The sequence below is a fragment of the Aquila chrysaetos genome, chromosome 6 (assembly GCF_900496995.4).
Source record: "Aquila chrysaetos chrysaetos chromosome 6, bAquChr1.4, whole genome shotgun sequence".
In the NCBI taxonomy this organism is placed as follows: domain Eukaryota; kingdom Metazoa; phylum Chordata; class Aves; order Accipitriformes; family Accipitridae; genus Aquila; species Aquila chrysaetos.
Genome location: NC_044009.1, coordinates 37361326 through 37386205, shown reverse-complemented (window position 1 = coordinate 37386205; position 24880 = coordinate 37361326). Strand labels below are relative to the sequence as shown.

At 37.8% G+C, this 24880-nt stretch overlaps 1 protein-coding gene across 3 annotated transcripts in view; it reads left to right on the top strand.

Moving 5' to 3' along the window:
• XRCC5 (X-ray repair cross complementing 5) overlaps positions 1-24880 on the top strand; it is a 56519-nt gene that overhangs the window by 13204 nt on the left and 18435 nt on the right. For 2 of the 3 annotated variants that reach the window (XM_030018182.2, XM_041124392.1), the window contains exons 7-15: positions 1065-1179; positions 2891-3029; positions 5118-5230; positions 8783-8845; positions 9534-9671; positions 11072-11162; positions 12422-12555; positions 19674-19870; positions 23985-24078. In XM_030018182.2, coding sequence (XP_029874042.1) covers positions 1065-1179; positions 2891-3029; positions 5118-5230; positions 8783-8845; positions 9534-9671; positions 11072-11162; positions 12422-12555; positions 19674-19870; positions 23985-24078 — 1084 coding nt within the window. Of the gene's footprint in view, positions 1-1064; positions 1180-2890; positions 3030-5117; positions 5231-8782; positions 8846-9533; positions 9672-11071; positions 11163-12421; positions 12556-19673; positions 19871-23984; positions 24079-24305; positions 24861-24880 lie in introns of those variants that run through there. The other variant, XM_030018183.2, reaches the window with a different exon arrangement.

Sequence of the window (24880 nt, the reverse complement as noted above, 5' to 3'; positions counted from 1 at the left end):
AAAGGAAATACAATGTTTATCTCATTATAAAAATTCCAGTGCATTTTCTCCTTTCATTTTGCTTCCATTAGAATTTTCAAAAAAACCCTGCTCATCCTAAGAAACTTGAAAAGTAGAATACCAATTTGAATTCTGTATTACTGGTTTTAGGAGTTGATCTTAATTTCTGCCAGACAAGTGCTTTAATCAAGAAAGAGGTAGTTTTGGGTTTTATCATCATGTGAAAAAGGTGAGGTCAATACTGTTTTATCTTTGCTTCATCGAGTGCTTTCTCTGCATTAGAATTTTACAGCAAAATAGCCAATACAGTTTGTTTTAGGTGAAAGCTGTTCTGGGTGCAAGCCTATTTGATTCCACAATAAAATATTATAAATTACTTTTACTGTGAATTTTTAATTTTTGAACTCCCTTGCTTAAAGTTGTGCAATTAAGTTAACACTTTTTAGTATAAAATCATTACCGTTCCTTTTTTTTGCATTTTATGAACTTGTGTGTATGCTGTTTAGGCTAGAAATACTCGAAGTAACTTGTTTCAGTCTAACAGAATGCCCTGAAAATAATGAGTTCATTAGTACTGTATAAAAAAAAAAACAGTGTCAAAAGTTAATTACCACACAAACAAAATACGGTTAATTGAAACTGGATTCTTTATTTCTTCACCTCCACTGCAGAAAACATTTTACCACTTAGAGAGCCTTTTCTAATTTGGGTTGTTCAGCTAGCTACATGCCCTAATTGGGTGAGTACAGATAAATGTAAAATGCTTAATAAGCAATTGTGTAGTTTCATCACAAGACCTAACATAACCATGTCTTTAAGCCCTAATGTCACACCATCATAAAGGCTTGAGATGGGAATAATCTACTGTACTACCTCTTTTTTTCATTCTCTTTTCTGACAATAGTTAATGACCAGATTATTCATACAGTTTATTTACTAATGCTTTATGCAGTCTAAGCTGAAACAATTGGACTCCTGCATCTCCTTGAAAAGAGTGTATTGTCTGTAATATTTTATTACAGTTCACCAGAGTTCATTTCTGTTTTTCTGATTCCTTCATTTAGAGAGAGCCTGGAGCGTCTTTCAATGTTTAAGAAAATAGAAAGAAGACCTATGGCTTGGCCCTGCCAGCTCACTATTGGTTCTAATTTGTCTATAAGGATTGTGGCCTACAAATCAGTAAGTTCATAAATCGTATGTTTTAGTGTGTTTTGGCAGCAAGTTAGGTGCAGCTGCATGTTTTTTTCCTTAAAGCTAAGAAAATAAAAGCTAAAACAGCATCCAAAATAATTACGGTAGAGATTTTGTGTGCGTAGAAGCCAGTACTTCTAAAACTGTGGTTCCCACAGCAACTCTAACTTCACCATATTGTACACATATGTTAAAGAATTAAAATCCATGATGTACAGAAATAGAACTAATTGCTATCTACATTGTGACACTTAATGGTATTGAAGTTGACGAATCTGATTTAAGAATGCTGCGATTGTGTGAAGCTTTCCATTCAGCATCAGTGATAAGTCTGCAGCTCAATGAGACTTAATATATATTTCTTAAGCCCTAGGCACGAGAGGAATTATGCACATGTGTATGTAAAATGGTGGGCGTAAATGTTTTACCAGCTATTGTGTTGAATTGCATCTATTGTTATTTCAGACTTGGGGAAAAAAGCTTGTTTGCTTTATACTGTTTGGCAGAGCATGTGCACAGTCTGTTTCCCTTACAGTTTATATGGGTCCTTCACACAGTGCTAGGAAGAAGTAAGTGTATTTAAACACAGGAAATGTGCAAAATTCCAGTTATTGGATAATTAATAGGTAACTATATAGTGTGGCAGCATTGATGGATCTTGTGAGATGGAGATTAGTTGGTTTCTTATTTGAACCCAAGACTAAGAGTCTGGCCAGTATTGCAAGGTTTCAGGAAGATGTATTATGAAGTTGAAATATATCTAATTTCTGAGAGATAGGCATACTAGCATTGAAAGAGATCTCTGCTGGCAGCTTTCTATTTATACTTATCTTTTTTTTTTTTTTTTTTTTAAAGTAGGATATTGTGCCAGACCTGTACAAATATGCAGTAAGAGTCCACTCCCAAAGGTGTTTACACACAAAATAAATTAAGCTTGGGAGAGTAAGCAACATGAACCGAGTGACTAGCCTGAGGTCATACAGCAGTTGGATCAGAGCTAGGAATAGACTTGTGATATCTACTGACATAATCTATTCTGTCTTTTCTGCCCAGTTCTCCATTTTTCTTCTCATTCTCATCAAAACCATCAATTTCACTTAAGTAGAGAGAAAAGAAAGCATTTTTCTTTCCCTGTATTTGGGAAACATTCACTCATTGCAGATACTTATTCCTTCTTTTCCCTCCCAGTCCCGTAATGCAACTGGGATCTTTTTCTGCCTTTTGGGGAAGTTGCAGTAATATAGGGTATTTTTATCCTGTAGTGTAGTAAGCCTGATGAAAAACTTGGGCAAACAAGCTGAATGAGCATTGAGTCTTCTCCTATCTTTAACATGTATCTTAATGCTCCATCAGAAGCATTTATGTAGGTGGAGGAAGTAAAATACATAGCAAGCAAGTTACATGTTATCCTGTGACTAAAAGACTTCCACAAATGACTTAGCCCATGACTTTAAAGAATAACCAAGACAAGTATGCAGTCAATATGATATAGTTCAGGTGTTAGGTCTCGTGCAGATGAAACAGTGTGCTGAAAGCACTGTGGTAGCAGTTAGAGATGCATGTTTGGGGCTGTCATTATTAGTCCCTTATTGGCAAAATAATGCAGCACTTGGTCTAAGAATTTTTTGCATGTTCTGGTAAGCACTCTGGATCCCGCTGAAATGTTAAATGTTCCTTTTCTTTGAATTCTGATATGAAGGTCACAGAAGAGAAGGTGAAAAAAATTTGGACAGTTGTGGATGCTAAAACCCTCAGAAAAGATGATGTGCAAAAAGAAACTGTTTACTGCTTGAATGATGATGACGAGACAGAGGTTCAGAAAGATGATACTATTCAAGGTATGACTTCTTTATGTGCACCCTGAAGACAAACCAAAGACAATGGATTGTAGTCTTAAATCACCTAAGTGCCTTTTAGTTTTATGCTTTGAAGCCTAGCTGTGATCTTAGAATGTAAATTCTGTAAGCTGATGGAAGACTGTTATGTGAGACTCTTTGTCTTCACATATTTTAAAAATTCTTACTTTTGCCAGTAATAGGAATAATAATAATACCACCAGGTGGAACTTGGAAGGCACTACAGCTTCCTAAATTATTCTGTGGAGGATGATACCTCAGCTCTGCAATGAGTAGTGGTGCTACCTCTATCCTGTTTTCATATGTTCAGTTGTATTGATAACATGAATACTTTCATAACACTGCTTTTTTCTAGATAAGCAACTGCTCCAGGTATTCTGCAATTGGGAAGATGAAACCATTAACGGAAGGTTTAGTGTTCAAGAGTCTATTAGCTTTGCTGTTTAAATTCCATAACAGGTTCTATCTGAAGTAGTGGTATGCAGAATACTTCTTTTATAACCTTCAGCTTCATTCTGAGTGGATTAAATTCCTTAGAAGACTAAAGGCTCTGGAAACAGTATGAAAGTCTACTTTTTAAAAATGGAGTTAAGCAAATATGTTTAATTTTTGGCAATATAGATACATTTTGTTACTAATTTTTTCTTTCCTTTGTTGTTTCAATCCCACACAAGTAGGGCGAGTGTATTAACTATAAAGGGCAGAACTATTCAGTAACAGTATAGAAAGTCCTGTCAAATGAATAAAAAAATTGTAAAATTAAGATAAATACTGTATTTTTTTTTATTTAACCTCTTTCAGTTGTAGCAATCATAGGTGTTTTGTAGCAGTAGGAGATGAAAATGTCCCAATAACAACATGATTTTCTTGGTTTCTTTAAGCAGAAATGATAGTTAAAAGCTAGTAGTCTGTTTATGTTTATAACTTCAAAACTTCTAGTAAAATAAAAAAATCCACTCTTTATAGTGAAGTATTTGTACCGTTCTCTGCTGATGTTCTGACTGCCTAAGTTGGTGAGTGGTTGCGGGGTGCTAGTAAAAAGAAGTGATAAACAGTTCAATGTGAACAAAAGAGACCAAAAATTTCTCTATCAATGGTGTGATATTTCTTACAGTTAAAGAGCTGCTGATGCCTCATGGACTTTTGTGGGCCTTTTGAGAAATGTCATAATTAGACAATATTTTGCATTTGAAGCACCTATACTGAAATTTCTTTCATTCTGCCTGTGTGTGTTTTTCAGCTTCCAGGGAAATGTATCTGCATATAGGTTTTTCATCCAGGGATTTATCTCTGTTCCTTCTGTTTTCTTCGCACCTGAGGATATCATCCTGTGATGGGTTGACCCTGGCTGGTTGCCAGGTGCCCACCAAAGCTGTTCTATCACTCCCCCTCCTCTGTGACCGTAAAATAAAGTGATGATGTTACAGGGAGGGTATTAGAGCTTGAGATGGGCAAGTAAATAGTTGGAACAGATGATACCTCTGAGAAACTAACAGCTTCCTATTTTGTGGAGCTATCCCTGTAATGTAAGGCATGGGAAGTAAAACCCAGAAATATATAGAAAGACCACTTCAGCGTACAAGAGTGTTTTGGTTTTCCATTGTGTGTGAGGGTGTAACTCACTTCCACTGTTAACACATGTTGTTCTGTGAATCGTTCCTGGTGTCATTTCCTGTCCATGATTTGTGGTATGTTTGGGTTTTTTTGTATTATGTTTGCAGGGATTGTTGCAGTCTATTTGCTGAAATCTATTCTGATTTGCTTAAATCTATTTTGTGAGCATAATTTTGTTGGGCAAGATGTTCAGTTCCCTTATTTTCTTTGCCGCTCACTATGAGGGTAGCTGTGTTACATAAAGTGATGTACAAGGAGTGCAACTGCTGTTCGTGAAGTACAAAGCGTGTCTATGGGGTGTGTGGGTTTTTTTGTTAACAGGGAAAGTAATTTGATGAGCATGTGTGGAGTGTAGCTGTGGGGCATGCATGCATTGTTAAAATATTCAGAGAGCTAATTTCAGTGTTAGAATTGTAGGCCCATATGCTTACCAGATGCTATTCTCTTGTTCTCCAGGGTTTCGCTATGGGAGTGATATAGTTCCTTTTTCTAAGGAAGATGAAGAGCAAATGAAATACAAAACAGAAGGAAAATGTTTTTCTGTTTTGGGATTCAGCAGATCCTCGCAGGTACAGTACTAAACTTCTTCCCATTATACTTCCTGGGTTGTTCAAGACAATTGATTTCAGTTTGAATTCACTAAAGTTGTGGGTGGTGTACTGGATTCCAGTATTGCGAATGGGGCATCTGCAGTCAGGTATACAGGGGTGACTTATTTGCTGACTCTAGTGCATGTAAACAGTATGTAGCCTTGTAAAGGAGAGAAGCTCATAAATGTGGCCATTGGGTCCTCAAGTGAAGCCAGAGCCACTGAACTCAGATCTCTGCAAAGTGGAGGCAGAGGTGTTGTAGTCTCATTTTATCTCACGAACTTAAATAGTGATGCCAGATCTGCAACAGAAGATGGTGTCTCTTCTGTTCAGGTCATGCAGAAGCCTTTTCGGGCTTTGTCCAGCCACAAGTGTGTTCTTTTTAACAGAAGAAGCCTCTCCCTCAACATTAAAGAAATGTTAAAGAAAGCCTGAGAACTGACTGCATTAGTTCTCATTTCCATAAAGATTAGTTTGTGAACTGTGACTCGCTTCTTGTTTCTGCTATAACAAGAACTAAATGTAGCAAAGACTTCATAAAGCTTAGATGAAGATAACATCATTCAAAAACTCTCCATATTTCAATGAGATGCTTGGTGTTTGTATGCACTTACCTGTACTTGTGGTATTAACTTTGCCATTGGTTTTACCTGGAAGTTGTAAGAAACTTACATTGAGCAAGTACCTTAAAAGCTATCCAGCACAAGGTGACTTTCTGCAGAAAATCCAGGACTTAAGCATTAGGAAAGCCTTAGGCAAAGGCTTAACAAAACCCTTCTTGAAGCAGGACACATAAGGAGAAAGTACAGAGATGTGAGCGCCAGTAATTGCTAGAAATATTATAGAATCATAGAATTTTTCAGTTTGGAAAAGACCTTTAAGATCATCGAGTCCAACCGTCAACCCAACACCACCATGCCCACTAAACCATGTCCTGAAAAGCTTTATTTATTTTTTCTATTAAGCTGCTCCCACTCTTTCTTCTCCAGGATATTGCACAGGGTGACTGAAACTTTACTCTTCTTGGAGTTCACTGCACCCAGTCCCCTTCACCACTCAAAACTGAAATGAAATCATAGGGCAGCTCTGTGCCTTCTGTTCTGAAAGCTCCCAGCCCTCCTGCTCTTCTCTGAAATGTCTCGCTGCCTGAACAAAACAGAATGATTGACAAAGGTTGAGGAATTGTTACCTTTACCAGGAATGAAAGATGCTAATGAAAGAGGAAGTATCTGTGGGAGTTTGCTCCCAAATGGATGTAACTAAACCTATTTTTACTTTACAGTACAGGTGGCACAGAGACCCCTGCATGTTGCTAGATATGCCCTTAGACTACTGCAGTGTAGTGGTCCAAAGCATATTATTAACTGAGGAGCCAGGAAGTTATGTTGATTTATTGAAATGAGAAGCCAGCCTAAATGAGAACTGTAACCTGGTTGCTCCTTGAGGACATTGGGAACTTAAACTTAAGTAACACAGGAGCTTGTGTACGAAAGTGATTGATCGAGGCAACATACCACACTTGAGCTTATACACCCTAAATTGACCAGGGCAGAGAGATGTTAGGGAGTGCTAAATCCTGTACCAGAAACTGGATCTAACAAGTGAAATGTTGTGTCTGAACCCAATGTTTCAATGAGACAATTTCTTGCATCTTTTAATGCGTTATTAGCCTACAGCCGGGTCTTACTTTCTTCACTTAATTCTGTAAGATGTATTTCACCATGTGCAGTGTTTTCTTATGCTGGAGGCTGGCCTCCTATTTTGACTTGAAGTCTGACTTTTATTGAAAACAGAAACTAAGAGGAAAACAGATGAGAAGAATCATGCTTTTGTAAGTGTGCTGTTATTTCACGTGGAATTTTTTTCCACCATTGGTCAGACAGTGTCGTAATACCTTCAAATACGTTGTAGGAATATAATTAATTGTAGGAATATTTTTGATTCACATAAATATGCCTCAAAGAATTAACAAATTGGTTTTATATTTTTTCAATGCACAAAATATTTATTGCTTTTGGTAATTTTTATGATGTGCTTCTTTTGTCTGTGGATTTCATAATGAATAGGAATTACATCTTAAATACAGTGTGCTCTGGCCTGTAACTAGGAGTGTGAGTAATTATGCCCAGTAGTAGCTGCATAAACCTCAGTGGAACAAAATTATTCGGGTTTGATTGCAGGATTAGAATTACACTGTATAGAGAATGATATCAGGAAGTTTTCAACTACAGCTGGAATTTTAAAGACCCATGCTTTCCTTATGTTTTGGCTCTTAAGTTTTATTGCTTGGAATCATAATACTGACACTATTCAAATGTATGTTTTATATTAAATTGTTTCTCTAAAAACTTTGGAGAAAAGATAATTTATTATTAACTAGAGAAACTGGAACAGCTCCAAATACATAATTAAAGAAGGAATATAACCACCTTATATTATTTTTCTGAGTTATTCACATCCCTCAGGAAAGAAGATCAGAGGCCGCTTAAACTTTGATTTTTAATTTATAAGCAACGCCATGTAAATCAAGAAATAATACTTGAAAATATTACAAAGGGATCTTTTTTTTTTTTTCCCAAACAAAAAAAGGTGTAGTGATACACACATCTAGTTATTTATACTATACCAAACATAAAATTTCCTGAGCTTTTAAAGACAGAACAGCAAAGAATGATTGCAGGTAGAATAATCTGACTTGAAGAATCGTGCTGTAATACATTAAATAGATCTGCTCTGGTGCAAGTTGTCACTGACTTCAACAGCATTGTGGTAATTTGATAAATAATGAAACTGCAGGTTAATTTGGAGAGAGTGTAATTTGAAGAGATTTTTCTTTAACAAAGAAAGGTCATTTTAACCAGTGTTCATAGTAGCGTGCAGTCTTTGTGACAGGTTTTCCACTATTGCAGTGTTTCTCTGGGTGTGCCTCAGCCTCCGTAGCTCCAGCTATTCCAGCAATGCACCTTGATGAAACTGTTCTGGGTTTGTGGGGTTTTGGGGGGGGGAAAGGCAGGGGGGCGGGTGTCAGCCATGTTCATGAACAGCATAAACTCTGCTAACAGAAGTGCTTCTTTGCCAGCACAGCTGTAGATACTCTAGGTTGTGGTTGAAGTAGCTTTATTAATTAAGGATGTGACTTTTTTCAGCTCCTTTTTGACGTATCTTTGCTTGGAAAATTTAATAGCATAGGTGCGACGTCAGTTAGGTTTAGGTCTTTTAACTACGTAACCACACTGACTTTTGGTGACTGCAGTATTATTCAGACTGGTAACAGCTGCAAGTACCATAGTCTTTAATTCCTGGCCACCAATAGGAAGGTATGAGAATATCCTGCTGAATATGGCTGAATATCCATATTGAGTGATAAATGGAGATATGAAGCATATACAGGGCTTTAACTTCTATGTGTAGTAATTAAATTTTGTGGCTTCTCACTTGAGTAATGTAAGTTGTTTCATAATTTAACTGGTCTAGTTGCATTAATGACATTTTCTTTAGATCAGTCTAACTCCTGACCATTTGAATCTGTAGATCCAGCAGCATTACTACATGGGCAACCAGGTTCTGAAGGTCTTTGCATCGAAAGATGATGAGGTAAGGTGAACTGAAGTTTAATGCTGAAAGTGCTTTGCTGTGGAACAGAATAGTAGTGGTGCTTGAGATTGTCCTGTCTTTCCATGTTAATAAAACAACTATTTTTAATGCAGCTTACAGATGTCTTGTTCCATTGCCCATTAGGATGAAAAGAAGTTGGATTAGACCTCAAATGAATACCATATCTCATGAATAATGAGAAACTGTTAAATACTATGTTTGTGCAAGGGTATGGGGAACCTGGAATTGGTGCTTAAGTCTATTCTCATGCAGAGCCACAGTGTGCCCTGTCACTGTGTTACTTAGAACAGACCCCCAAATTATTTTAAATATTAGAGGTAAAAAACTCACTGTAATGCTCTGATGTTTTCCTTTAAGGGTCTGACTTCCCTCCCTTTTTCTCTCTCATGTAATACTTCTGAGAGCTCTTCACACCTACTGGAAAAGGTAGAGTGCGCTGGATCTAAAGTTTTCTCAGCTTTGAACAGATCCACTATCATGATGAGATTTGACCTTTCTGCTTCTTCATTTTTTGAATATGAAAAATGCTTGTGTTGAAGTTATAGCTGAAATGGGAACTAGTCTTGACTAAATCAATGCTGTGGAATTTACCATGAAAGACGTATTTCAGCAGACTAATGAGAACTTGCATGACTAGACTTTTCTTCTCTCTCCCCTCCCCCCCAAGAATGCAGCAGTTGCGTTTTCTGCCCTTGTTCATGCATTGGATGAGTTGAAAGCGGTAGCTATAGTGCGTTATGCTTATGATAGAAGATGCAACCCGCAAATCGGAGTAGCTTTTCCCTATATTAAGGATGCATACGAGGTAATTTTTCACTCTTGCCTTTCTGCAGAGGGCCTCCGTATTGATGCTTTACAAATACTAATTAATAAATGATCATGTTTGAACCATATGAATTTGCAGTGTTGTGTAATACCAATATGACTTTTCAGAGTGATTTTAGGAAATAGTACCCAGTCTTAGGACAAGGAGGTAATAAATAGTTTTAAGAAAATTCCCTAGAAAAAAATACATGGAAAAATAATGCCATATGTTTCTATTAGTATTCTCTATATTACAGTTTTAAATAATACTGATTTATATTTCAATAACATAGTAATAATTTCATTTTGTTATCCTGGAAGTCTCAATTTTTTTGGTATCTAGAAACAGTGTAACCACAGTTATGTAATAAGTTACTACTGCTTTCTTTCTGTGTTACTACCTGCCTCTCTGCATACAATCTAAAGTTGCACTAGATTCTTTCATTTTCTTAAACTATGGATTTATCTCCAGGATGCTTGGTAGTGCAAAATTTGAACTTGATAGTTGGCATGGCATTTCAAGCGTGTCCAACTATGCTGTTGTCTTTGGGTTTCCAAGTCAGCTGGTACTGAGGGGAGGAGCTCACAGCATTTAAAGCTGTTGTTTAAATTCATATGGAGAATTAGGAAGACAGTAGCACGTTTATTTACTTGAAAAGGTTACTTTAAAAAACTGAAAAAAGAAAAAAATGAAGTCTGTTTCTTAGGAAAAACAAAAAAAAGAAAAAGTTCTGTACACAGCAGAATCATATTTGAAACAATTTTTTTTTAAATTCTGAGAGACCCAGAAGCAGCACTGCATATCAGAATTTTTGCAGCATATGTTTCCACTGATCTTACTTATGAGAGACTATTGAAAGAGCTAAGTATGTGTAGCATGGCTAAGCAATGACGAAGGTGGGGGTGGACATAGCAATCTTCAGACTTTTGAAGGGTATAAACATAAAGAATGGAAAAGAATTATTTAGGGTGGTATGAACTGGAGGAGGTATTTGAATAAAGAAAAAATTAGGCTGAGAATGTTAAAAAAACAAAACCAACTTTTGACTTGGAAACACAGTAAGCTATGATAAAACCTCCCAAAGCGCCAATATATGGATTATTTAAAGCTTGGCTGGTTGGAACTCTGCACAAGAAAAAGGGATTGGATGACCTGGGAGGTCTTTATTCCAACAGCAGAAAAATTAGGAGTGTAGCCATCGCTATATTATAAAATAATTCTGTGTTTTATTCTGCTTAAAGCTGTGTTGCTCTTTAAGTACTTTAAGTATTTTGATACATACAGATATTAGATCTTTGGATTTTTCTTATGTGTTTGTATTGCCCTGATAGGGCACTCTGGGATACTTCAGATTTTTTTTCTTCAGGCTCAGTTTTTCTTTCTTCTTTCGTCTTGCCCAGTGTCTCATCTATGTGCAACTACCCTACATGGAAGACTTAAGACAGTACATATTTTCGTCCTTGAAAAACAACAAAAAATGCATTCCTACAGGTAAGATAGTCCCTTGCTGGGCAACTGGACAAAGTAACCTACTTGTCTTCCTTTAAGACACTAAAAGAGTTAGAATATTTGGCTTTCCAATGAAAACATCAGCTTTGTCATTATTTTGGCGTAGGAAAAAAAAGCCCAGGCCTTTGGGAATACATTATGGTGATGTCATCTTGAAGTGTAAAGCCTGTATCAAAACTTTGCCAGCTTAGTTGTAGTCTGAGCAGACTTGAGGTTTGCACGCAGTCTTTTGAAACTGTCCTGTTAAATGACTTCTGGCTCAGGTTATGGGATTATTAGTCTGACAGGATCTCTGTGATAGAGATCTGAGATTTAGTCCTCCATATCCTTTGATCTTTGAACTCATTTGTGAGACTAAATGGCCAAACCTTGTGGGAGTTACAAGATGTGATTAGCTAGCTAGAATTAGAATAGAGGCATCAGCTCTGTTTGTACAAAGCTGGTCCTGTAGCCCGTTGCAGTATGGCCTGTTAATATAATGTACAAAGGCAAAGACTGTTTTTGCTGTGGTGTGTTGATTTTTAAAGCATGGACTTACTGGTGTCCAGATTCAGATGGAGGGCGTCTCTGGAGAGCCCATGCAGCCATACAAAACTTGACTCACTATTCTGAGAATTTTGCACAGCAGTGAGCATAAATGGATGTAGTTTAAAATCCACTCCCACTTCTTTAATTTGTTATGAGATCCATTGAATGGGCATCTGCACATCAGGGTATATAAAGCATGCTGAGTTGTTTCTGAAGCAGTTTCTATTTTCTTGCCTGTAACCAGCAGTTTGAGAACAAATCCAAAACCTGTCTTACCAAAGCAATAGTGGACTATTGTGAACTGTGTTAATTTGCAATCATAACTTTTAAAATTTATATGACACCATTTAGTTTTTCAAACCAGCTGTTGTTCTTATTTTCTAAGTGGCCTATAAACCTTCTGTTGCAAATAAAAACATCTTGAAAAAGAAGAAAAATGGAAGCAAAAAGGCAGCAATAATGGAGTTCTTGGGGGAAAATAAAAGGCTTTATGACTTTACATTGTAGTCCTTAAATAAAGCAGGGAGTTTATTACTGTGTCCGTTATCCATATTCTTTATTGGCATATCTATATCTGCAGTGTATTCTGTGGCATGTAATGACTTGGTCAAAATCTCACATTGGAAAGTGAATCTTCATTTATAAATTGTTTCAAGAAATGCATCCATCTGCAAATGTATTTAATTTTTCTTTGTATGTAATTGCTGTCTTAGCGGATCAGTTATCTGCTGTTGACTCTTTGATTGATTCTATGAATTTGGTTTATGAAGATGATGACGGAGAAACTTTTGAGGACCTGTTTAAGCCCAGCAAAATCCCAAACCCTCATTTTCAGAGGTTGTATCAGGTGAGATGAACTATATGATATTTTTAAAAACTTCCTCTGTTAAGACTTTTCACTTTTCTGTCTTTCCCTAATTTACACTGAAAAGATCTGCATTGTAAAGATGGGAATATAAATTCTTTTGCATTTAAGTATGCGGTAGCCCATGATTTCTGTATTGTCCCCGACATAGATTTTTTTTCTTAAAATTTCCAGTTTCTAGGAAGCAAGGGAATTTACACCTATGCAGAGGTATCTGCAACAGCATCAGTGATATTCATGGGCACCTAGACTAGACAAGTTAAAACTTGTTTGGGTATCTCAAGACTGTATTGCAGCTATCATGGTGCAGACATAGACTCAGTCTTCAGCTTCTGGGTAAAGAGAGAAATTGACTGAAAATCAGGGATCTCTTCAGCTTCTCATTCTGTATCTCATCAAATCTTGAACAGAGTCACTTTTCTGTGCATTGTTGCATCTAGCAGTGGTTCCAAAACAGATCAGTCTGAGGTGAATGTGATCTGTAGTAAATGATTAACATTGTTGACATTTAAAATATTCCATTTGGGTGTCTGAGCTGATGCATTTTACAGGCGAGCAGAACAGTTCACACTTCTTGCAGTTATTGTATCAAGCTGTCTACATTTTGATTTACATTCCTTTCGTATCATGAAGATTTTCATTGCAACTGTGAGGATGAGAGATTTAATTATACATTGAAATTCAAGTGTTCAAAAAATGACACAGCAAATTCAAAAATAATCATAGAATTGTAGAATGGTTTGGGTTGGAAGGGACCTTAAAGATCATCTAATTCCAACCCCCCTGCCATGGGCAGGGATACCTTCCACTAGACCAGGTTGCTCAAAGCCCCATCCAACCTGGCATTGAACACTTCCAGGGATGGGGGCATCCACACCTACTCTGGGCAACCTGTTCCAGTGCCTCACCACCCTCACAGTAAAGAATTTCTTCCTTACATCTAATGTAAATCTATGCTCTTTCAGTTTAAAACCGTTACCCCTCGTCCTGTCACTGCACTCCCTGTTAAAGAGTCCCTTCCCATCTTTTCTGTAGACCCCCTTTAAGTACTGGAAGGCTGCTCTGAGGTCTCCCCAGAGCCTTCTCTTCTCCAGGCTGAACAACCTCAATTCTCTCAGCCTATTCTCATTGGGGAGGTGCTCCAGCCACCTGATCATCTTTGTGGCCCTCCTCTGTACCTGCTTAAGCAGGTCCGTGTCTTTCTTTTGCTGGGGACCCCAGAGCTGAACGCAGTACTGCAGGTGAGGTCTCATGAAAGCAGAGTATAGGGGGAGAATCACCTCCCTTGACCTGCTAGCCACACTTCTTTTGATGCAGCGCAGGATGCGATTGGCTTTCTGGGCTGCAAGTGCACGTTGCTGGCTCAGATTCAGTGTTTCATCCACTAATACCCCCAAGTCCTTCTCCTCAGGGCTGCTTCTCAATCCACTCATCACCCACCCTGTAATTGTGCTTGGGATTGCCCCGACCCACATGCAGGACCTTGCACTTGGCCTTGTTGAGCTTCATGAGGTTCACACGGGCCCACCTCTCAAGACTGTCAAGGTCTCTCTGGATGGCAACCCTTCCCTCCAGTGTGTCGACCGCACCACACAGCTTGGTGTTGTGGTCAAACTTGCTGAGGGTGCACTCGATTCCACTGTCCATGTTGCTAACAAAAATGTTAAACAGCGCCGGTCCGAATACCAGCCCTTGAGGAACGCAACTCATCACTGGTCTCCACTCCAACACTGAGCTGTTGATGGCAACTCTTTGAGTGCGACCATCCAGCTAATTCCTTATCCACCAAGTGGTCCATCTGTCAAATCCATGTCTCTCCAATTTAGAGACAAGGATGTTGTGCGGGACAGTGTCAAATGCTTTGCACAAGTCCAGGTAGATGATGTCCACTGCTTTTTCCTTATCCACCAATGCTGTAACCCTGTCGTAGAAGGCCACCAAGTTTGTCAGGCACGATTTGCCCTTAGTGAAGCCATGTTGGCTGTCAGCAATCATCTCTTTATTTTCCAGGTGCCCTAGCATAGTTTCCAGGAGGATCCGCTTCGTGATCTTGCCAGGCACAGAGATGAGACTAACTGGCCTGCAGTTCCCCGGATCTTCCTTTATTTCCTTTTTAAAAATGGGGGTTATCTTTCCCCTTTTCCAGTCAGCGGGCACTTCCCTGGACTGCCACAACTTCTCACATATGATGGATAGTGGCTTTGCTGCTTCATCTGCCAGTTCCTTCAGGATCCGTGGATGCATCTCATCACGTCCCATGGACTTGTGCACCTTCAGGTTCCTTAGATGGTCTTGAACCTGATCTTCTCCTATGGTGGGCAGTTCTTCATTCTCTGAGTCCCTGCCTTTGCCTTCTGTGACTTGGGCAGTGTGGTTGGAGCACTTGCCAGTGAAGACTGAGGCAAAAAAGTCATTGGAAGGAAAATTACATTGCAATTTATACAGCTGCAGAATTGTGTTGTATACAGAACCACGGAGATATCTTGAGTGCATGACTCCACTCTGAAAATTGACCAAAAATGGTATTATATCAACCATGTTCATCATATCTCAACAATTCCAACTGAAATTTTTTCAGTTTACAAGTAGGAAGATGATGCTTTTTTAAATTAAGAAAACTTATCCTAGCTTCCAAAAGCCGTGCTACCTCAGTATTGTCAAAAGAACCAAAGGATCTGAAGGTCATATATATGTTTCAGGAACACATATAAGCCCACTGTCTTCAAATCCTGCACTGACTGACACCTGAAGAACTTGGTGTTCCCTACAAATTCTGCCAGTCATATTGACAAGACAGTGTGTAACTGAATGCAGTATTTGGTCAGTAGAAGGTTATTGCTGGGAAAGAGCTTAAAATGGGTTGACTTCTGCGTGACTCATATTTTAGGAAGGATTGTAAAGCTTGGGTATTACAAAACAAATATGTTTTTGCTTGTAAACAAAACACATAGGGGATAGAATTTTCTCTGTTATGTTGCTAGATACAATTTTGCATTCTTTTGGTTCAGTGGATGTCACCTACCAATGAAAGATGTTTGTTTAGGTCTGCCATTTGTCTTCTGAAACAGTATGATGGTGTTGTCCCAGCAGTTGAGTCAAATGCTGCTAGAAGAGAGTAACTGCATATCTCGCCAATTTCTTTAGAGGGTAATAGGGTTTTGGAAGGGTGAATGCTACTGATGGAAAAAGTATTTATTGACTGTTTCAATGTACTAGGCAGTATAGAGTTCCTGTCCACAGTGCTTGCTGTTTATAAAACCCTAAATTACCAGTCCTTTTAGTGTTTTCTTTTGGCCACGCACAGCCCCATTTTTTTGTCTTGGTTACAAAACTGCTATTAATCTGTATAAGTTGCAGAAATAATTTTTGCTGCAAACATGTTCCAGATTCTTAATATTTTTCTCTTAGGCTAAGAAGCACTGCTGGTTCTTTAAGAACTATGAAGGAAAATTATACATCATCTTTTGAATGTAGCCAGTAAATTGGTTGGGCTGAACAGGACCTATAAATGGTTTGGAAAAATAACTCTGAAGAAAGGATGAACTCCTCCTTCATTTCCTTGCTCTGTTGCCTCATGAAGATATTTGGAATGATAAGTGACACAAGAGCCAGAATTTAAACAGAAACATCAAGCTAAATTATATCTCTGGAGGTAGTGGTAGGCATCAGGAAATGACAGAGTGGGTGGAAAGGAGTTGCTAATGCTTGCTGGAGTGGAAGATGAGGAATATCCTATATCCAGAGTTTCAACTTTTATTCCTTGCTTCCAGAAAAGCCTAAGTGAACTTCCATAGCTTTTGTGGTGGCAGACTTCCAATGTTGTTGCTTAAGTTGTTCCTCTTAAATACAGGGATTTGAAGCACCTAAGACATTTGGAGAATGCAGTGCATTTTATTTGATAGCTAAATAAACAAATTGTGCAGTAATGATTGTTCTGTACTGGGGGAGGAAGGTTTGCAGGGACAGTGGCCTGCAGCATCGCATAGTTCATGGGATCCAGCTGCAGAGTCTGCATCTAAATATGCTGTAGTGGCTCTTGTTAGACCACGTGTAAGCGACCTTAGAGGACTGAGCTCATTTATAAGAGGTTGGACTGTATGGTTATGTTCTTTCAAAAAGCAGAGCAGCAGGGGGACAGGAGGTCACTCACGGAAGTCTGTAGGGGCTTTCAGCAACAAGTAATCTTATCTTTGGTTGAATGTAGTGGATCTGTTGGAAGGTCATGTTGAAATAGTCACAAACTAGGTGTAAACGGAAGTCTAAGACACTTGTGTTGGGATTCAGTTCACACAGGTTTAACCACAGCTAGCTAACTAGTGAAAGCTGAGTGGTCCAAGTCTATTCCATAGTCCGTGAAAAAAGAACCTTGGGAAAGTAATTGATCCTTCTTGTTTCAGAGATCCAAAGTACATGATAGTTGTGGTTGTGTAGAGTGAGTAGGTGACTGATAGAGACTAGATGCTTATCTTTTAGATAGCTGAATCTGCCTCCCGTGTTCTAAGGCTTTAAATACCCTCAGGTTCCTGTAGTATTTATAGATTTGCTAAAATACGTTCTTACAAAAGTGTGTTCCTAGATGCTGTGTGGAAGGGAACAAGGCAGGATGCTTTCTTGCAGTAAATTTCTGTCTATTCATGTATTTATGCTGTTGCTTATCATGGAATTAATAAAGTGGGCTTTTCACATAATTACATCCATTGACCAGTATCTTAGTGTGACCCCTGTTCCTGAAAGCTGGCTACATCTCTAGGCTGGAAATGTAAGGAAATTAGGAAGAACAAGGAGGAGCTAGTACATTGCTGACAACATGCATGAGTAGAACAGTGAGTCTGGAAGCCAGTGGCAGCATGGATTGCTTTCTGGCCAGTGAAGGTCGAGTGGTTCTTGCTGGGCACAGAAGGAAGAGGAAGCAAGGTTAAAAGGGACTGTTTGGGATTGGAAACTCCAGGTTAAGTCTGTTCAACTTCATCTCCATTTAGTACCTGAGTTTTGATGGTACCTGCCATCAGGTTTCAGAGGTTGTCATTGTTCTGGTTTAACCGCAGCCAGCAACTAAGCACCATGCAGCCACTCGCTCACTCCCCGTCCCACCCAGTGGGATGGGGGAGAGAATCAGGGGAAAAATAAGTAAAACTTGTGGGCTGAGATAAAAACAGTTTAATAGAACAGAAAGGAAGAAAATAATAATGATAATAATAATTAAATGACAATAATAAAAGAACTGGAATATACAAAACAAGTGATGCATAATGCAATTGCTCACCACTTGCCGACTGATGCCCAGTTAGTCCCCGAGCAGCGATCCCCTCCATCCCTGGCCAACTACCCCTGGCCCGTTTATATACCGGGCATGACGTCACATGGTATGGAATACCCCTTTGGCCAGTTTGGGTCAGCTGTCCTGGCCGTGTCCACTCCCAACTTCTTGTGCCCCTCCAGCCTTCTTGCTGGCTGGGCGTGAGAAACTGAAAAACCCTTGACTTAGTTGTTGCTAAGCAGTGTTTAGACTAAAAACATCAGTGTGTCATCAACATTATTCTCATACTAAATCCAAAACATAACACTATACCAGCTACTAGAAAGAAAATTAACTCTATCCCAGCCCAAACCAGGACAGTCATCTACCCTAAAAACAGGAACAAGTGGAGGCTGTGGCTACTCAGTCTGCTCAGCTCTTGTAGCTCCACATGTAGAGATTTCAGATGCAAAAGCCTGAAAAACACATTCACAACAGGGGACTTAGGTTTTTTGCTTTGTGAGTTTAATTCAATTTCCTAATGTTCTTTTAATATTGTTTTTTTGTATCACAAGAGCCATTACTGCAGCTTCCAGCAACATTTTTACTCTCTTTCAAAATAATTATGCCTGAAATCATTACAAGTGTTTCCAAATCAGTAGCCTTGTATGACTGCCTCCTTTTGAAAGTATGCTCTAATATGGATTGGAATCTTAATGGCAGCATGAAAGCACATCAGTATCGATGTGTAGCATATGGTCTGGATTTTCTTTTATTGGCAGCTTTTCAGCATGAACAGAGGGGTTTGTTTGCTTTGGTTTTGTTTTTTAAATTAATGTCATGTCTGACAGCCAACAGGAGAGCAAATCTCTGCTGTATTCCTAGTTTACTGAGTAGTTACCTTCACACTTCTGTCTAATTCTGTCTAACCCAGTACAACAGGCTTGGAAAAATTATTCTCCCATGTACATCATGTGTTTTTATGTATGTGTGTGCATGCACTGGTATCTGTGTATATATATATGTACATACACATACATCTCTACTGCTATTCCACACTTCACAACATTTTAGAGATACCTACTTTGTTTTTAAAATTCTCAGTGGAACTTCTGTAGCCTGCCTCATTAACCTCATCTCTCTCCCTCTGCTTAGCTCCCTGACTGCGTGCACTTTCTTTACACTTTGGTGAAAAAGCCTTCTCCTCTGTAGCTCCTACCATCTGTTCCAACTTTGATGTACATCTGTCAAGCCCCTTCATTCCCACACTCTTTTCAAAGCTAATTTGCAAACATACCTATATTCTGTGCCTCACCTGTGCACCTTTAACTTCTCTCTTTCCATTTGCTCTTAAACTGGTGAAAATTTCTCTTGTATGCATACTGAGTTTTATTGACCAAGAAGAAATATTTTCTTTGAGGGACAATAAACTGTGACAATAACTGGAATACATGGTTGGGATATATATCTCGTTGCCTAATTTTGGAATGTATAGAAGTCTCTCCTATGTGACTTTTGTAATAGAACTGTGTTTTAAAGGTAAAGTACAGTTAAAAAGCTGAATAGATGCAGATGGCTGTTTTATTCCTGGGATTTTCCCAATAATTTTCATAGAACTTATTCCAGTGAGTGTGGGAACACTCATCTGCATCAGTATTCTTGTTTAATATCATTATTAATCTCCTTAAACAGCTGACCGTGTGACTTTCAATCCTCTTGTGAGCTGGAATATTTGTCAGCAATATGACGGTAGTTTCTTAATATGGAAGACATTTTGCAGGTACCATATGATGTTAGACATACAGGCATTATATTAAAGGCACATGAGCAAAGAAAAACTTTTAGTTTAAATTGTTTCTTGCAGTGTTTGCAGCATAAGGCTTTTCACCCCAATGAGCCATTGCCGCCAATTGAACCGCACCTTCTAGAGATGCTGGAGATGCCCTGTGTGGTTAAAGAAAGGTGTCAGGCTCCTCTTGAAAAAGTAAAAGCACTTTTCCCCCTAAAGGAAGTTGGCAAGAAAAAAGAAGAGAAGACTGCTCAAGACATCTTCAAAGACAAGTAGGTTGGAGATGTATTATGAATTTTTCTGAAACTTTTTTTTACACTTCAAATTGTTTTTGCTGGATGAAGCAGGCTTAGAGTCTTTTGAACGTAAGATCAATGAGTTACACACTGAAAAAATAATGATGTGTGGAGAATATTGTGGTACCACAGTATGTCTGGGGTATTTTGTTGAGTAGTGGTGGTCTTACTATTATGGGGCAAGATACACCAGAACCAGTCTGTAGCTTCTTTATGTCTGTATTTGTTGTCACAGAATCACAGAATCCATCAGGCTGGAAGGGACCTCAGCAGGTTTCTTGTTTAACCTGCTGCTCAAATCAGGGTCATCTATGAGATCTAAACAGGTAACTCAGGGCTTCAACCAGTCTGGTCTTGAAAACATCCAGGGCTGGAGACTGCACATGCTCACTGGGCAACCTGTTGCATTACTTACTGCCTCCTGGTCAAACAGTTTGTCCTACTGGTAGTTATAAAATAGTTCAAATAAGAATAACAGAAGGTCTAATTTAGTATAAAATAAATGCTGCAGAGCTTTAAATTAGCTGTAAAGATGAGTGTTCCTTCTCAGCATGCTCAATTTATGTTGTTCTGTAGCTTTCATTTTGAATACCAAATCAAAAGAAAAGCAGCTTCATTGTTATCTGCTGTGCAATAAATGTGGATGTCTCGAAAAATCAAACTGTATGGACTCTTCCTGGAACATCTGTTGTCTGAACCGTTTTTAAGATAAAATTATTTTTTTATGTTACTACATATATTGTGTTTACTTTATTTGTGCTGCAAATATGAAGAATAAATGCTTAATTGCTACTGCATTGGTACTGTCACACCAGCCAAATCAATTTGCTCAAACAAAAATCTGCTTTTTAGAGCTTAATTTATTGAATGCCTACAATATAACTAGTGGGTCCCCTAGGATGTTGGAGAGTTCTCAGTTAGCTCCTTCTCCCTCCCTTTTGTCATTTTTAGCTTAGTCCTTTCAGTGCAAGGAATAATGTCTTTGAGGCATTTTGAGGCCTTGCTTAGGTGAGCTGTTATATATCCTTTACCTTGAGTTGGCTAGAGCCTCCTCAGTGTGTTATCTTTGGGAAGACATGAGATGGGACTTCTCACATTACTGCTCTGGAATAGTGACCACATTTCTATATACAGACTGGGAAACACCTTGCTTTTTATTTTGTTCATTGCTGTGTGTGCCTGTCTTGCCTTGGTGTGTCTGTGAATTCATACTGATTAAATTCTCTTGTCCTTGCTCTGTGCCCCAGTTTCTCTGTGTGTTGCATATACGTACATTTATATGTGTATTTTAAAAAGTGATAGAACCAGTTAAAAAAAAAAAAAACAAAAAAAAACTTGGGTTCAAACAAGCTAGGGAGAGAATTTAAACAAAAAACAGTGACCCATTACTGGTAGTTGCTTAAAAACATATCACTCCAAAGGCATCAAGTTGACAAGCAAGAAGGAAAATTTATTTTGTTTTAAAACTGGTTTCCTTTAGAGGGGTGATGAAAGCAGCTGTAAAAATAATTGAGATAAATTGGTGTGGGGCATTAAAATTATTTAAAAAAAATCTGTAAAGGAGGCAAAAAGATACAGACTCAACTATGCAAAGAAGAATGAATGGTAATAGGATTTTAAAAAATTGCAAAAAAAATGGTATTGCTGTAGTATTGAATGAGAACAGTAGTATTATTACTAAACAGATGTGTTAACTGTAATGTTTTATTCTGTGTTTGGGGAAAAGCTGAGTGGTATAATAAAATCACTTGATAAAGAAAAGTACATCACTGCAACAATGACTAAGAAAAATGTTAAACAACAAATAATATTCAACTTATTAAAATTATCAGATCTAGGTAATTTGTGCTAAAGTGTTTTGAAAAAGTTGGCTAGAAGCTCTCTTAACCATTATTTTTTGTTTTCTAAAACCGATTTGTTTGTCTATCATCATATTGACCAGATTAATGTCTACTAAGGCAGCATAAATGTAGGCATGATATCTTAATACAGATTTTAATATTCAGTATTTGTTTGTTTCACTTTTGCTAAGCTCTGCGTAGTTTAAAAAAATCAGTAAAATAGAAAGCATTTTACTTTTTCCTTCTTAGGTTGGCTTTGGAGAGGCTGTTACCTCATCCAGCTTTGCAGTATGTGAGAGGCTTCTATATAAATGTAGAAGTGGGTGTTTTAAATTAATCTTCTATTTTATTAATTTTTCTGAAATAGTAGTTGCATGTTTTACAGTTTAAAAATACTGCTAATCAGTGCATTACAAGTAACAGATTCTAAATGTCAGATCCTTGGCTGGTATAAATGGGTATTGATTCATTAGTTTCTGCAGTACTCTAACAAACTCTACTGGTTAATGACAGCTATAGATTTGGTCCTAGGCAGTTAAATGCAGCATCATCATTTATGTTCTCCTCCTTCCTCTAATCTCAAAGCATTTTGAATCAGTAAAAATAATGCAGGAGGAAAAAGATTTCAAGACATTGCAACTGATTGCAAAACACCTTTGGAGAAAAATATTCTAAAAGAGAATTTTTGTTGTTCTTTGCACCTTTCATCAAACCACATCAATATGCAAGAATTTTGATTCACGTAGAAATTCTAAACTCACTGGTTTTAGATAACTATCAGTTTCTCCATTTTATGGACAGGCATATTGGCTGTCAAGCAACTTGTTCAAGGTCAGCCAGAAGGTCAGCAGAGTTGAGAATGAAGCAAGGTATCCTATCCTTGTCCTGAGGCATAACTAAAGTCATCATTTCTCCTAGAGTGATAAGTAAGGTTATGTTGGATGACAGGAGTTGCTGAGATGGGATTTCATTTCAGTAGTGACAAAATTAAGTAAAGGACAGAGAAGACTACTGAAACAAAGTGGGATAAACACTGATTGTAAAGTAGGGGAGGAGTGTGCTATAGAAAGTAAAAAGGAAGACTGTACAAGTTCTTTCTAACAGTTGATTGCTTCTGTAACGTGCAGTGCAGTTTTTTAAAATCAGTTCTAACCTTGTAGAATGCAAAGTGGCACCTAGTCCAGGATCTCTGGCTTTGTCCCTACATTGTCAAGCAGTTTCTTCTTTTCACTGCAGTAGTAGAATTTTTAAGAAAAACTTCCTACTTTGTTTTGAGATTCCTTGAACGCAAATACTGCCGTTTAGATCGCTGAGTAGCTTTCAGTCATTCTTAAACTGAAATCGATTCTTCTGTGTCAGTAGCCTGTCACATTAAGTGACATAGAACACAGTGTCTGATTTTTTTTCCCGTTTTGTGATTACCTGGATTTTCCTCTGTTGCCAAGATGTGCTCTAAAGTTTGCACATTAGATGTTACAATTAAGTTCCTAGTTTGAATGTACACCTTGGTATATGTTACCTGTGAGGATAAAGTTAGAAAGTAGCCTAAAATCAGAATTACCTTTTTAAAAATAACAAATAATCTTTTGAAAGCATTTTGAGATGTAGCTTAAAATGTTGTAAAAGAGTTCTTACGTGCTTAAATGGGGTTTGTCTAGCAGGTTTTGACTGCTGTAAGTGGTGGAGAATATGGGTCACTAAACTCAAAAGCCACTGTGTAAAGAGGTTTGTAGTAGCTATCAATTCCAAGACAGGAACTAGCAGGTAATTTTTGAAGAGTAAATGAATTTCTCTCTTAAATGTTAAGTTTTCCTTCCCACTTCATGTTTAGAATGAATCTGGTGAGAATAGCAAATGTGATGTAATACACTGTAAATCAGTAAATCATATGCTGTAAATTATCAAGGTTAACTCAATATACAGGTTCCAAGTAAAGTGACTGAAGAGATTATGTATTTAGAAAGGTAGAGAAGATGTGTATATAAGCATGAATAAGCATGAATAATCTCGCATCTTCAACAAGCGGTGCCCTTGTTTTATGCTAAGATTAATTTTGATCTCTGTTTCTACTGTCTGCTTTGTGCAGCCTGTGGGGAAAAATGAGGCATGGTTTAGTGTTAATTTTGGAGCAGTTATATAATGAAGTTTTGTTCGGTGTTCGGTGTGTATTTCATTAATTTACTGACTCCCTGTTTAGTAGGCAGGACAGTTTAAGTGTTTATGTTAATTTTTTTCCTTCTCATTTGCAGCAGTGAAGATGGACCCAACCCTAAGAAACCAAAAATTGAAGATGAGGAAGGTAGCTTTAGCATCATAAAACTTGCTGAAGGCAATGTCACCTCTGTAAGCATATTTTTACAAATCTGATTTTTAAAGGGGAAGATAAATTTCTCAGAGTGTATTATAGTGAATATACAGAATTCCTGATAAAAGGAGGGTTTCTAGCTGAAACATGACTGAAATACTGTCTACTTGTAGATTTGAGACTCTCTGCTAGAGATTGTAAAGACAACTTTCTCTGCCCTTAGGCGTATGTTAGCACAAGTTTCCATCAGTCTTCTATATTTTAGGACAAAATTCTCCCCCAATGTCTAGAACTCTAAAGGGCAAGCCTGAGGATCTGAAGAAAACAGAATCTCAGAACTGGGGTTCAGTGGTTGAATTTTGTTCTTGCTCCCTTTCATATCACCTGCAACATAGAAGTTGTCTCTGTATATTTAATCAGGGGTATTGCTGTGATTTTTAGAGATTGTTCTCTGCTTTAGTTGGGGTTCTGAATCACAAATTTGGCTTAATCTTGCTGCTAGGTCTAACTTAATTCCAGATGTTGTGTACATGGGTAGATGAAGCCTGTATCATAACCGTGCGCTTTCCTTTATTTGATTTTTCATATTACAGGAAAAAAAGTGATTTAATATTGAGATAACTTCACTTGTTTTCAAATGTGCTATCCTTTAAGGTTGGTTTTTAAAATGCACAATTGAGATTTAAAAAAAGATTTAAAATCTAAAAAGACTTAAATATTCTGTACTCCTAACATAAATTTCTGATATTTCCTGAAAAGTGACATTGCCAGATTTAAAAGAAACATAAAGACACCAAGCAAGCTTATTGAAAGATCTGTGAATTATTTTGACAGCAAAGC